This window comes from Nipponia nippon, unplaced genomic scaffold (assembly GCF_047370975.1).
Source record: "Nipponia nippon isolate SJK-2023a ecotype South Korea unplaced genomic scaffold, ASM4737097v1 scaffold_9, whole genome shotgun sequence".
Lineage (NCBI taxonomy): Eukaryota > Metazoa > Chordata > Aves > Pelecaniformes > Threskiornithidae > Nipponia > Nipponia nippon.
The window spans coordinates 48,998,656-49,013,091 of NW_028262413.1; the positions used below are offsets into that span (position 1 = coordinate 48,998,656).

The 14,436-nt window shown below is 61.8% G+C and overlaps 1 protein-coding gene across 5 annotated transcripts in view; it reads left to right on the plus strand.

The window, feature by feature from the left end:
- Positions 1-13,803, plus strand: part of FRMD5 (FERM domain containing 5) — a 116,679-nt gene extending 102,876 nt beyond the window's left edge. For 2 of the 5 annotated variants that reach the window (XM_087744040.1, XM_087744044.1), the window contains exons 8-14: positions 1,583-1,671; positions 2,824-2,887; positions 3,614-3,705; positions 5,701-5,775; positions 6,550-6,618; positions 6,774-6,880; positions 10,771-13,803. In XM_087744040.1, the coding sequence (XP_087600166.1) occupies positions 1,583-1,671; positions 2,824-2,887; positions 3,614-3,705; positions 5,701-5,775; positions 6,550-6,618; positions 6,774-6,880; positions 10,771-11,357 (1,083 nt within the window). In that variant the 3' untranslated portion in view covers positions 11,358-13,803. The remainder of the gene's footprint in view (positions 1-1,582; positions 1,672-2,823; positions 2,888-3,613; positions 3,706-5,700; positions 5,776-6,549; positions 6,619-6,773; positions 6,881-10,770) is intronic. The other 3 variants (XM_087744042.1, XM_087744043.1, XM_087744041.1) reach the window with 3 other exon arrangements.
- The last annotated feature ends 633 nt before the right edge of the window (positions 13,804-14,436 follow it).

Here is a 14,436-nt window from a genome sequence, read left to right on the forward strand (position 1 = left end):
TTAAACTGCTGCCTTGCTCCCTATGTGACACTAATTATTGCTTTTAAACTGCCTCGATGCCGCCCAGCTGCACTGGCTGTGCAGGGCTCTGAGGGAGTCAAGTGTAACAGGTTTTTACCGTTTTCTGGTTTAATTGCGTGGTGGGATGACTGGGTTGACCCTGGCTGGAGGCCAGGTGCCCACCAAAGCCGCTCCGTCATCCCCTCCTCAGCTGGACAGGGAAAGTATAACGAAGGGCTGGTGGGTCGAGATACGGACAGGGCGAGATCACTCACCAATTACTGTCACGGGCAGCACAGACTCAATGTGGGGAAATTAGTTTATTACCAATCAAATCAGAGTAAGGTAATGGGAGAATAAAGACTAAACCTTAAAACCCCTTCCCCTGACCCCTCCCTTCTTCCGGGCTCCACTTCACTCCCCATTTCTCCACCTCCTCCCCTCCAGCGGCACAGGGGGATGGGGAATGGGGGTTCAGTTCATCCCACGCTGTCTCTGCCGCTCCTTCCTCCTCAGGGGAGGCCTCCTCACGCTCTTCCCCGGCTCCAGCGTGGGGCCCTCCCACGGCAGACAGTCCTCCACGAACTGCTCCAGCGTGGGTCCTTCCCACGGGCTGCAGTTCTTCACAGACTGCTCCAGCGTGGGTCCCTTCTATGGGGCGCAGTCCTTCAGGAGCAGCCTGCTCCAGCGTGGGTCCCCCGCGGGGTCACCAGCCCTGCCAGCAAACCTGCTCCAGCCTGGGCTCCTCTCTCCATGGGTCCACAGGTCCTGCCAGGAGCCTGCTCCAGCACAAGCTTCCCATGGGGTCACAGCCTCCTCCGGGCATCCCCCTGCTCCAGCGTGGGGTCCTCTAGGGGCTTCAGGTGGATCTCTGCTCCACTGTGGACCTCCACGGACTGCAGGGCACAGCCTGCCTCACCCTGGGCTTCCCCAGGGGCTGCAGGGGAATCTCTGCTCCTGGAGCACCTCCTCCTCTTCCTTCTGCACTGACCTGGGTGTCTGCAGGGCTGCTCCTCTCGCATATTCTCACTCCTCTCTCCAGCTGCAGTTGTGCAGTTTTTGTTGTTTCCCCCCCCTTCTTAAATCTGTTATCCCAGGGGCGCTACCACCATCGCTGGTGGGCTCAGCCTTGGCCAGCGGCAGGTCTGTCTTGGAGCCGGTGGCATTGGCTCTGTTGGACATAGGGGAAGCTTCTGGCAGCTTCTCACAGAAGCCGCCCCTGTAGCCCCCCGCTGCCAAAACCTCGCCATGCAAACCCAGTACAAATCACTACTGAAAGGGTTGCTGGGGCACTGCCTTCGCTGTTATTCCTCACCTGCAAGCAGATGGGACCGCTGGGGCTGGGAGCTGTACTGTGGTTTCTCCTCATTAGTGCTGCTGAAGCAGCTGCCCCGTTGCTGGGCTGCGGGTTTTGCTGTGTGCAGGGTGCCATGGTTTGGGTGAGCTGCCAGGAGCATCCCGCTGGCAGAGGCGGCGTGGAGGGTTCTGCATCGCCACCGCCTGTAGGGCTGAGGGTCGCCGATGGCGTGTAAGCTTTGCTGGATCCGCAACATTTTGCTGAGAAACTGCTATTTTCTTCCAGGATGTGTCAGGGAACGCAGCGTTTTTGGCCTTCACTCCCTTCGGTTTTGTCGTTCTGCAGGGAAACAAGAGAGTTCACTTCATCAAGTGGTGAGTTCCCACCCCGGCATCGCCCTCAGTGCCCTGCTCGCTTGGAGCTGTGCCGGCCGGCTCGCTTCTGCTTGCTGGGTCGTGAGATGCGCGGGGTGCTGCAGGGCAGGGGCCATGAGTGCCCTGCATCTCCCCGGGGCGCTCGAGGGATGCTGGGGTGAGCTCCCGCAGACGGGGCACATGGGCAGTCCCAGCGTTGGGTGCCTTCCCCAGGCACTCACACCGCACCGGGGTAGAGATGATGTGCCTGCAAGGGACGGTGGTAAGTGCACCCAGTGCCCAGAGCCGGGACGGGGTCCGAGCCGAGGACATGGAGGGGAATGATTTTGCAGCAGCTGGAAAACCCGTCCGTGCCCCGCACATGCTTGCACCAGTGCACCCATGAGCTTGCACGCCCTCATCTCAGCAGCAGGGGAGAGAACAGGGCCTCTTCAGGGTACGCTGCCAGGGCAGCAGGGCTCCCCCCAGGCACGGAGAGCGGCTGAGCAGAGCCTGCGGTGTGCACTCAGGGTGGCACTTCTTGCTCTGTCCTGCCCTTGGAGGAGCCCAGGAGCCTGTTTGCTCCCTTGCTGCAGCCGCACGCTGGGCTGTGGCTCTAAGGGCTTTTCTGGTCCCTAAGCCCACGCTGGTCAGTACGGCACAGGGCTCTCCCAGTGAGCTGCATGCTCTCTGTTTGCTTTGTTGCCTGCAGACTTCTTATTTTCTACATGTCAACATTAACCTGCATCCTCCGTGTGTTGGCCGAGTCCCCCGAAAGCTGCCCCAGCCCCTTGGAACCTGACTGCGTTGCTCCTCGGTCTTTGCTGCATCTCAGATGTTGGCCGGTGTGTCCCTGACGGCTGGCACTGCCACCCGGCCGGTGCCCATGTGACGGGGTCCCCAGTGACTCTGGGGCACCCCGGTGACCGTCACCTTCACCCCAGGGCATCCCCCTCTCCAGGTGATGGTTTCTGAGCCAGGGCTCCTCTCACCGCCCCATGGCACCTCCCAGGGACTGAAAACAGTCTTGAAGGTGTCCCACTGCCACCCCTGAAGCACCAGCTCATGGCCTGCAGCTCCCCGCGAGCGCTTTGGCCGGGGCTGTGCCTGTGAGCCAGCCGGGCTGTGGTGGGCTCCGCGCAGCCTCTCACCGGCCTGTCCTTGTCCTTTCAGGAATGAGGTGACCAAAATGAAATTTGAAGGAAAGACGTTCTATTTATACGTAAGTCAGAAAGAGGTGAGTGCTTTCCCTTCCCGTGGGACTTCCCGAGCGCAGCCGTGGTGGGTGCTTCAGCAGGCTCTCCTGCACTTGGCAGGCTGCAGCCTGCAGCGGCCTTGCCCTGTGCCTGCGGTGCAGGGACGCGGGCACGGTGATGGGGGCTGCAGCTCGGTGGCAGCGCTGGGGTCACCTCCCTGCTCCCACTGGTGCCTTGCTCTGGGCCTGAGAGCCTGCAGACACCGGGTTAGCCCGGGGCTGTGCTGTGGCGAGGGCTCAAGGCAGAGCCGGGGACCTCCCGCAGCTCCGCGCCGTGCCTGCCCGCCACAGCCACCTCCTGCGTTTGGGATTATTGTGGTTATTTGGTACCGCCATCCCGCTCGGTCAGCCCTGGTTAGCTAAGTCAGCCTGGAAACCGCTGGCTGAAAATGGCTCCCACGCAAGCCATCAGCATGATTTTGTTAAAAATGTATTTCTGGACATTCAGAAAGGCAGGTGAGCTGGAGGAGGTGGGCGGCAGGTCACCGGCACGCACGTCTGCCCATCCCTCACGCCGAGTGCTGTGCCAGGGTGCTGCCGGTGCTCCAATGTCTCCCTGCATCATGAGCGGCTCCGGAGGAGGATCAGCCCCGTGGCAGTGCCGGTCTCCAGCTCCGGCTGCTCTGGCCTCCATCCACATTCCTGACATGCTGCCCGGTGGGCATCACGCACTTGTTCTCCTACTGACTCCTTCTCTTTCTCCTTTAGGAAAAGAAAATTGTTCTTACATATTTTGCCCCAACACCAGAAGCCTGCAAGCACCTCTGGAAGTGTGGGATAGAAAACCAGGCTTTCTACAAGTAAGCAGTGGTGTGTTCTGCATCGCCCTGTGGGTCGGCGCTGCCCCGCACAGCAGCCGCCCGAGGGCTCCGTCCGCCTGCCGGGGCTCGGGCACTGCCTTCACCGGCCACGTGGCCCCCTGTCCCAGTGGCTCCAGCAGAGTCACCAGCCACCAAAAGCACTGGTAACCCTGGGGTGGGGGCTCTGCCCCATTGGGTCCCTCCCGCCCCTGCTGCACTCATCCCCCCGCAGCAAAGCTTTAATCAGGAGATTAAAACTAATTGTTTGGAGATTAAGCCTTTAATGCTGAGCCACCGGCGCACGTCCTGTCCACAACAGCAGATGTGGTTTAGCATTTTCCCCGTTAATGGCCGCTTATTCGGAGCAGGCCCGCGCGTGCGGATGCTCAGGCGCTGTGAGCAGCCGGTGTGGGAGGCAGCAGGTGCAGATGCCAGCAAAACTTGGAATATTTTCTGACCCAGCGTTCAAGGGTGGCTTTTCAAAATGGCTTCACAGGGTGTGTTTGTGCTGAATCCAGTGCTAAAATCCCCACTGAAGTCGAGCCAGTGCCCCGGGGTGCTTTAGAAAAGCCTACCTTTTAATGGGGAAAGCTCAAAAACTTTCAGAAATCATCTGCTTCGAAGCTCTTTGGGAACAAGTTAGTTATTCATGTGACATATTCGAGGGACCGGGGAGGTGTCGTGCAGCCTGGGCTGCAGCCGCCAGCCTGGGCAGTCGGGGCCGGCGGCTCGAGGGAGCGTTCCTGCAGCGGCCTGGCTTTGGGGCACCTGCGGGCTGGGGCTCTCGGCGGGGCGGTGGGAGCTCCTGCCTGGGGAGGCGGGCGAAGGTGGTGTCATTCCCAGGAGCTCCGGGCTCCCTGCTTCGTGGCCATCAAGGCAGCTTTTCTGCCCCTGCTTTGGTTAATTGGGCTGTCCGACAGAAAGGGAGAGGTCACGGGCTGGACTGTTGCCCAAAAACCAGGGAGGTGCCAGGTGGAACGGTTTGGTTTTACCATCCCGCTCATGTTGTACTTAAAAATAGCCTGCTTTGTGCTTTGTAATGAGTTTTATTTTAATCAGCAAGATGCGAGATAAAGCGTGTGATGTATTCTCTTTGGGAATACTGCAATCAGCAGCTGCAATCAGCCGGTTTCATTTCTCATTATATTAACATGAAATGAAATTGCAATATTGCTTTACAAATCTTTTTATGATTAATCATGTCAGTAAATTACTGCTGCGTTATGCACCCGGTGGAGTGGACTGTGGGCTCGCCGTGGTGCTGCTGGGCGCCTCCCGGGGTGAGGGACCGGCTCCCACGGGATGAGGAGGAGATGGGACAGTCCCTCCCGGCGGTTTCACCCACCGCTGGCCAAACTGGCCCCAGCGAGAGCCAGGCTGCCTGGGACGGGCCGATTCCTGCGCCCCTGCCACGCAGAGGTCGTGGCGAGGGTTTTAGCCCCCTGGAGAGCTCCAGCCCTGTGCAGCTCCCGTGTGCTGGTGGCCCCAGGGGACCCGGTGTGAGCTGCGGCCCGAGCCCCCCTGCAGCCGCTCGGGAAGCCGTTGGCACCGGGTCTGTCCCGGAGCCCGGGCACGGGCTGGGCACCGCTCCCGCTGCCGGCAGGGATGTGCTGTGCTGGCGGAGAGGGCGGCCGGGTGATGCCGTGACGGTCCAGGTGCTCGTGTCCTGCCAGCCGGTGTCACCCCACCGCTGCCGGCGGCTTGTTTTGTTCCTGGTGGTGTTTTGCATCTCCAGGGCTTTGCTCTTGTGATTTGGCCTCGCTGCCGTTTGCCGGCGGCGTGCGGCTCCCTCCCGCTGGTGCTGGTCAGTCTGGCGGGGACGATGCTGTAAGGGCATCAGCAGAGCAATCAATCCTCGTCACCAGCACGGTGCACTAGAAACAAAACTGGGCGAAGGCTTTGCCATGAAGCGGTGCCGGGGGCTGTACCCTGCCCGGGTGCTCAGCACCTGGCCGGCAACACAGGGCACTCACGTGGCTCTTGGTGCTGTTGCAGGTTGGAGAAGTCGAGCCAGGTCCGGACGGTGTCCAGCAGCAACTTGTTCTTCAAGGGAAGCCGGTTCCGATACAGGTAAATACCGACAGTAAATAGCAGGTACTGGGTATTTTCGGATGCTCCTTAGGCTGTGCGGTGGGGAGCAGTTCAGGGCTGCAGCGGTCTGAGGACTTGCTAAGGGTCCTCCTGTTGCCACAGGGCCTCCCATTGCGGTGCTGCCGCCTTGCCGAGGCCATCACCGCCTCTTTCTCTGTTGCACAGCTGCCATCCCTCTCTCCAGCCCCAGAACGGCAGATTTTTGGAGGGATAGCAGTGGAAGAGGGGAGAGGACAGGGGGCTTTGGGGTTTGGTTTTTGAGAACAACAAGGAGTGAAACAAATCACCGAAATTCCTGAATTCCTGGGGGGTGTTGCTCCTCCTCGTCCCTGGAGCGAGAGCCTGGAGCTGGGACCTGGTATCTCTGCAGGACAAGAGACCCCAGCGCGTCCCCAGCTGTGACGTGCGCGATGCCAGCACCCTCCTTGCTGGCACGGGAGGGCCCAGGCGCCCATGGTGTGACCCCCTCCCTGGAGGGGAGGTGACCCCACAGTGTCCGTCATCTCGTGCCAGGAGAAGCAGCAAAACGTGATGGCAGAGGCATCAGCCCAGCCTTTCCCTGCTCTTCCCGTCACCCTTATTTCCAGCAAATATTTCTGCTTTCCCTTGGAGCTGTGGGAGAGTCCCCCCCACCGGCCCACATGCGTGGGGAGGGGGCCAGGCTTGGCGGGGCGCGGTGTGCCACGGGGGAGCTCGCGGCTCGCCGGTGCAGCCGTCACATCCTCACGGCTGCTGTTCTTCGACTGCCTGCAGTGGCCGCGTTGCAAAGGAGGTGATGGAGTCCAGTGCCAAGATCAAGAGGGAGCCCCCCGAGATTCACCGGTAAGAGCCCGGCAGCAGCGGCGCGGTGCGGTGCAGTGCGCAGGGCCAGGGCCTCCCAGGGGTTCAGTACCCGGCTCCCCGGGGCGGCGGAGGAGCGAAGCGGGAGAGCTGCCGTGTGCCTGGGGCTCTGACACCGTCCCCGTTCTCATCCCCAGGGCAGGGCTGGTGCCGAGCCGGAGCTGCCCCTCCATCACCCACGGCCCCCGCCTGAGCAGCGTGCCCCGCACCCGGAGGAGAGCCGTGCACATCTCCATCATGGAAGGTAGGGCACGGGGCGGCTCTCCCTGCTGCTGCCGGGGCTTGGGAGCCAGGGCAGCCCCGGTGCTGGGGACATGCACGCATGTGCACGTACACACATGTGCACACAAAAAGCCGACGCTCACATCCAGCTGAAAATCAGATTTTCATAGCCCCTGATGCTGATGCAGGGACGCCGGGGCAGGGAGGGTCCCTGACGTGTCCCCAGGGTCTCACAGCAAGGCTTGGCAGCACCAGAGGTTGCCCTTGCGGCTCGGGGCAAGTTTGGCATCAATAGCTGAGCCCAGGCAAAGCGGAGGGCCGGTTGTGTGACAGAAGCTTCCAGTGCAGAAGCAAAGCAGAGGAGAATTTCTCAGCAATGTTAATTTAGATTAAATTGGAGATCTGGCAGAAGGCTCCCGGTTGCCCTGGTAGCTCTGCCCCAGGGGAGGGGGGAGCGAGCCCCGCTTTGAAGTGACGCTGGCAGCCCCGTGCCGGCGTGCCTTGCCCTGCTCTTCCGAACCTGGCCCTGGTTTGAAAGCAAAGCAAACCTGCCTGGAGAGGTACGGCAGCGCCCGGCGGGGTCCCAGCAGAGTGGAGTGTCACTGGGAGCCGCAGGGCTGGGGTCTGACTGTGCAGGAACAAGCTGGTCTGCAAAAGAAGTTGTCACCCACCTGGGAGCTGCTCCTGGCCGGCTGATGGCCACCACCGATGGCTTGCCGCTGTGCCAGCCTGCGGCGGGGAGGCTGGTACCCCCCGTCCTGGGGCCGGGCTGCAGCCGGGGTCAGGGCCGTGCGTGCACCTGGGGAGGAGGGCTGGCAGAGGGCAGGACGCTGGGACCAGCCCTGGAGCTGCCCCGCGGGGCGGGGGACAACGCAGGGGCTGCGGCTGAGCTGCTGGCGGTGGCTGCGGTACCCACTGGTGACGGCAGTGTCTGACTCCCGGTGACGCTGGGGTGACGGAGAGCGGGGTGTGTGGTGGGTGCTGCCGGTGTGCGTTGGGGCCATCGGACAATGCACAAAAGTTTGGAAAACTGGGAGGTGGACGAGGGACCGGGGATGGCAGGGAGTGTGGGGTGAGGGGGGGTGCACCCTGCAGTCGTGCCCTGCTCCCAGAGGGGCTGCGGGGCCAGCCCCCACCCCAGCACAGCCGCACCGATCCTGCTACGGGCAGGGACAGGGTGCAGAAATGCTGCCTGCCCAAAGGCACGGGTTCCTCAGAGCAGGAAAGGGATTTCTGGCCATCGAGGGAGCCCAGGGCTGACGCCTGTGCTGATTTTGGGGGCGGGAGTGTGCCTGGCAGCTGCGGCAGGCCTGCGGACGGGGTCACCTCTGCTGCCCGGTACATGTGAGCACCCTCTCCCCCGCCTCCCATGCGTGCCGTTGCGAAGCGGCAAGAGCATTAAATAGTCTCCCACAATAAATTACCCCGAGCTGGCGCAGGCTCCCGGCACCACCCCTGCCCCAGCAGCTCGTGCCCTGCCAGCAGCTGCTTTTCTTCACTCTCACTTCAGCTCAGTCCCGTAGAAATGCAGGAGCCCAAAATAGCCCTGACCCCGGGGCCAGCGGCACCAGCCCCCCTTGCGTCAGCCGTGCCGGCGGGCGAGCAGCCGTCCCTGCAGCCCCTCGCAGTCTCCGTGGGTGCTCCGTGCCGCCGGCCAGGCCAGCCGCTGCCCGTGCCGCCATGGTCAAGTGCCTGATAAAGATTAAAACCAAAGTCAGCGTCCACCTGCGGCTCATCAACCACTGCTGCAGGGAGGTGAGGGTCCGGGTGCTGGCCCTGGGGCCACGGCTGCTGGCCCGGGCTCTGGGGGCTTTGCCGCTCCTCCCGGCTCTCCCCGGCCTCAGCTGCGATGCTCCGCACAGCCCCAGGGATGCACCCACACCAGGTAACGCTGCACCACCGGGCTGCGCGGGGTCTGGGCTCTTCTTCGGCAGGAGTGTCCCCGGGGGTCGCCGGGGGTCCCCCCAACTGCAGCCCTGGGGGGATGCAGGAATGTGGGGTGCAGGACGCGTGCCGTGGGGAGCGGGCTGGGGTCTCCCATGGTGGCTGGACCCGGGGTCGTAATTACCACAGAGCAGCTCCATTTTCGGGGCTGGCCCCAGCTTTCCCCAGCTTCTTACATCAGCCTCATGGAGCAAGCAGGTGGCAGGAGGGTTTGGGTCTGGGGGACCAGCACCGCTCTCATTGCAGTGATGGGCGGGGGGACCCCCCATCGGCTGCCCTCCCTGGGGAGCCGAGCTGCTGCCCGCCCCGGTGGGTGCCCGCCCTGGCCAGGACGCAGTGGGTGCAGCGAGGGGGTGTTCCCATGAGCTCTCTGACACACCAGCAGACATAGCTGTCGGGGTGAGAACATGTTTATTCCTCCGCTGCGCTTATCGCCTGAGCTGACCCTCACGCGCAGTGCCCGCGGTGGCACTCGCATTAAGCCGAGCCGATCTGGAGGCATGTGGGGAGTATTTACAGGCAAGGGGTTGCAAAGCCTCGGGGAATGCAGGCAGGACGGGCTCCAGGCTCTTCGCTGCACCCTTCAGCAGTGCACGGGGCCAGGGCACCCGGTGACACCGTGCCGTGGTGCTTTGGTGCACTGTGCCCTCCCCACCTGGGGAAATGCCCAGCCCCGGCCCCGTGGGGCGGCACTGGGGACCGCTGGTCCCGGCCACCACCTCCAGGCACCCTCCCTGAGGTGCGGGACGCTGCGATGGCAGAGCTATCCCCATCGCCTGCCCCTCTTGCTGTGAAAGCTGCAAGAAACAACTCCTGCACTTGTGGCGTTTCTTGGAATTTGGGGTTTGGGGGGGAGAAGGAGTTCCCCCATCCCGCCCGCCGCGCTCAGCCTCGGCGCAAAGGGCAGCTCGGCTGTAACTCTAGCTCAGCCAAGAACGTGGCGGGCGGGCTGGCGCACAGCTCTTCATACGACTGTTGGTCGTGTGCGCGTGTGACTGGGCGTAAAACACTGTTTTAGTAGTGACTCCATAGAAATCAGAGCGGTTGGTGACCCCGGTCCGACTGGCAGTCCCCAAGCACCCTGCTCTGCCGGGAATCTCCCGCGATGATGGGGCTGCGGCTCCGGGACACCTCCTCCCGCCAGGCAGGCGCAGCCCTCGCCTTACACACGCGTCATCCTGAGGGCGTCTTTGAAGTCATCCCCTGCGGGCGGGCGGGCAGATGCCTGGCCCAGGGCTCCCACAGCGGGGTCGGCCGTGCTGCCCCCGCGGGGCTCCGGCTCAGCCGGGAGCCCTCCGCGCCTCTTCGGAGCGCCGGGGTTTGGTGAGGGAGGACTGTGGTAAATCCATACTGATAACTACGTAAGGATTGCCCGTGGGCAGCAGCAGGCTCGGCCGTCTCCAGCCGTCCCTCGGGGGGCATTTCTCCCCCATTCCTGCAGCCCCCACCGCTGCTATGGCCACGTTTCCCGGCTCATCCCTGCCTGCGTCTGGGTAGCGTGGGCAGCCTGCCCGCGGCGGCAGCGTCGCCTGCTCCCGGGAAGGGGTTGGTGTTGCCGATGGCCTCAAGCACTCTGCGGGCGGCTGCCAGGGGTGCCTGGCACCTCAGAGCTGTTACAGCACATGGACGTGGTTGTGATCGATTGACGACAGGCCCAGGCTCCTGCTTGCAGTCCCTACTGACAGCCAGCGGCTGTTGGTGACGGTGACAAGTCACACGGGTGTTTGAGTGTCGCCGCTGCAATCACGAGCTGCAGCGAAGGGGCTGCTGTGGGCTCCGGCCGGGCTGCGGCTGCCGGCCCCGGGGGACCAAAAAACAAGAAGCAGCAGCAGCCGGCGGCAGCCATGCCCTGTCCCCGTGGGGGACACCGTGCCGGGGGCAGCGCCAGGCAAGGGGGGGTTTCCAGCGGCGGGAGGGATCCCCCTCCGCACCGCTGAGCGTCCCCCTTTTCCCCCCCACTGTACCCAGGCCTGGAGTCTCTGCGTGACAGCGCCCACTCGACCCCGGTGCGCTCGGCCTCCCACGGCGACGCCTTCGCAGCCCCCGGCCGGAGCAGCCGCGCCGAGAGCAGCGAGCGGGTGGCCGTCATCGCCGACGAGAACTACAGCCCGGCGGACAGCGTGCTGCCCACGCCGGTGGCCGAGCACAGCCTGGAGCTGATGCTGCTCTCGCGGCAGGTGAACGGGGCCCCGTGCAGCATCGAGGAGGAGAAGGAGTCGGAGGCCGGCACGCCGGCGGCGGCCGAGGCGGAGGAGGCGGGCGGCGAGCTGCGGGCCCTGTGCCCGGGCGCCGGCGGCCTGGGGGCGGCGCAGGCGGAACAGGTGAATAAGTTTGTTTTAAGTGTCCTCCGTTTGCTCCTTGTGACAGTTGGACTCCTCTTTGTTTTGCTCCTCCTCCTGATCGTCCTTACTGAGTCCGACCTTGACACTGCCTTTTTCCGTGATATCCGCCAGACCCCCGAGTTCGAGCAGTTCCATTACCAATACTTTTGTCCCCTCAGGCGATGGTTTGCCTGCAAAGTCCGCGCCGTGGTAAGCCTGCTCATTGACACCTGAAGGCAGGAGTCGCCACGTAACTAGCCGGGGGCCTGGGGAGAGACCTGCCGCCGTCCCCCGCGCGCGGGACCCGCCGGGGCGCCTTCGGCACACACGCTAACCCTCCCTTCCCGACCCAGAGCACGGCGCGGCCGAGGCGGCGGCTTTCCGGGAGGAGGAGGGTGGCGGGCGCAGGCCCCGGGGCCCCCTCCTCCCCGCGCTCGGCCGCGCCGCTCCCACCCCTGGAGCCCGCACAACACTTTACCGTTTCGATTCTCACAGACGCGCGTACGACTTGGGAAGCACCGAGCACAGAGAGGAATTTATTTTACTATTGCCACCCATCATTGTACGAGCATCAGCCAGGAGGCTCGCGATGCTGTATTATGCAGGAGCTTTAGCAATGGTGCTACTGAGTATTAATTTAAACACTCGTGTACTCTTACGTTATTAAATCCGCCACTGTGCACACCACCGCCACCACCTTCCAAGTACCGCTTTGCAGAAATCCCTCCCTGCTAACCGGAGGCTCCTACGCGGCGATGCGCGGCGCGACGCTATCGGGGGGACGCCCCGGTTCCCCCGCTGCCGGGCGGGCGCGTGAGCCGGCTCCCCGCGGCGCAGCATCGCCCGGCGAACGAGAGCCCTCGCCCCGCGCCGCAGGCTCAGCCGCTCGTCGCTTTTCCTGAGCCTTGAAGCGCCGGTGCTCCCGGGGCAGGGAGAGCGTGGGCAGGCGAGGGCCCGCCCGGCACTCGTGGCCCAGCCTGGGCGCGTAGCCGGTAGTGACCGTGTCGGATTTATTAGGAAGACCTTTAGCCTCCGCAAGTTGTACCTGTTTTGTACAAAAAAAAACAAAAAACAAAAAAAAAACCAACAAAAAAAGAGACTGTTTCAAGGTCTATTTTAACAACGAAATGCTATTTTGTTACCGACTCTAATCAAGTCTTTTTTTACTTTACGGAGCGGGTGACCGTGGTGGACCAAGCGGTTCACGTTGAGCAAATGGTTTAAGAGTAAACGCTTTTGTAGCCCAGAAGCCTAACGCCAGATTAACCCGTTGCTAGTTTTGGAATAGAGAAAGGAGCTATAATTTTGTGACTTTTCCGAAGACGAGAAGGATGGAGCTACAGGAGCGGAGGTGACGCCGAGCAAGCCAACGGACAGCCATTAGATCTATCTGTTCTCACGCAAAAATGAATAAGCCCAACCCATCGTACTTGTGCCACAACCACCGGGACCTGCGGTTCCCTGGGAAGCAGAAGTCCTTTTACACAGGGAGCAATAAAAGCCAGTTCTGTTAAGTTTTGGTTGAGAGGTTGGACATACTTAACAAAACAGGTGAAAACAGGTGAGCAAGTTTTATTTCATCTCAGGGAGAGATTTTACGTAAGCTGGGGCCATAACTGCAGTTTTAAAAAGCCTGATTTCCGTGTTCTCGTCTCTGAGCATCCCACCACCCATCACCGCGCGCGCCGCTCCCCGCCGAGGCCGGCTCCTGCCCGCTCCGGACCCGCTCAGCCGGCGCCCGGCAAAGGAGCGCGACGATGCCGTTGGTTGATCCAACACCGCGACAAGTCGGCCAGGCTTGGATCGATTGTCACTGCAATAACGAGAGGTCCCGTTTAACTGCCGCCAGTCGGGGAAATAACGAGCTAAGGCGCCGCCTCTCACCGCCGAGGCCGCAGCCGCCCGCTGACGGCACGAGGGCCGCGGGGGGTTTTCGCGCGCAGCCCCCAGCCGGCAGGAGCCGTTGCGAGCGCTGCCGGCAGACGGAGGGTCGGTTTTTACATGATATCCCGTTTTATGCAACACGGCAAAATTAACTCTTAGTGTAGTGTTCCTACCTCAGTCCGTAGTTAATGGTGTTTCTATGCAGCGCGTGATAGTCCCGAACCTGACGTTTTTCGCCCCGGGTTAAAGATGCAGCGTCCCCCCCTCACTGCTGACGTACTGCGTGATGTCATAACAGCACAGCCCCGGCCGCCCGCGGGGCGCCCGGCCCCGCGCGCCCCGCACCCGAGCGCCAGCGCGGCCTCGAGTACCGACCCTGGAAACCTTCTACATCGGCTTCCTCTAGAATAGCGATAAATGCCAGACCTAGTTTACCTCTGCAGTTTTCACCCAGCGTTTTACTGCAAAACCACGAGAACTGGTGATTTTTCATCATGTTTTTCCTGTACGTTCCACGTTACGTCTTGTGTTTCACTTACCTGTTAGTTTTACCTGTCTTTATATTAAAATGTTGTTTCCATAGGTTCTTATATCAGAAAAAAAAAAAATCTCGTAATAGCATACTGCATCTTTAAGCAGTAGACGGTAAAATACCTGAAAATGTGAATTTCTTAGTTTTCATAAAAAAAAAAATCTAGAAATTAACCTTTCATGTGCCAAATACTGTAAGTTACATTTTTCCTTCAAAATGTACCTTTTTCTACATATTCAATATCTTAGTTAGCATAAAATCATTGGTGCCATGAAAAGTATTTTTAAATTTAAATAAATATTTAAATATCATGAAAACCAGCGTTGGTATGAGATATTTGTTCAGCATTTATGGTGTCGGTACCAATTTTTTACTTGAGTAAACCTCAGCTCAGAACCCAGGAGGAACGTGGCCTTTAGCCGCCCAGCACCCCAGGTAGCAGGAAGCCCACGCAGCCACGGGCGCAGCGCCGGGCCCCCAAACCCCTCTGCTCCGCGTTGCTGCGCGAGCACCAGCGCCGCTGCCGGGGAGGCGGACGCGGCCCAGCGCAGCGACGAACCTGGCAAATCGGAGACACGAACGCCCGGTTCCTCCTGATCCCTGTCGTGCCGAGCAGGGCCTGCGCACCACCGATAAAACCCGGTTTCGTCGCTCCGCTGCCGACAGGAGCGGCAGCGGCGAGGGAGCGAGCCCCAGCGCGGGACGGCCGGGGATCGCTGCGGCAGCAGGGCACTCGTCCTGCCGTCAGGGCGCCAGCTGGAGCGCGAAGGCAGCAGATCCAGCGCGGTACGGCTGCGTGCGGATCTGCAAAAGCGAGCGCCGGCAGGCGCTGCTCTGGCTGCGGGAGCACGGTAAGGACAGGCTTAGGGAAGCAGGAGCCTCACCGCCGTATCACCG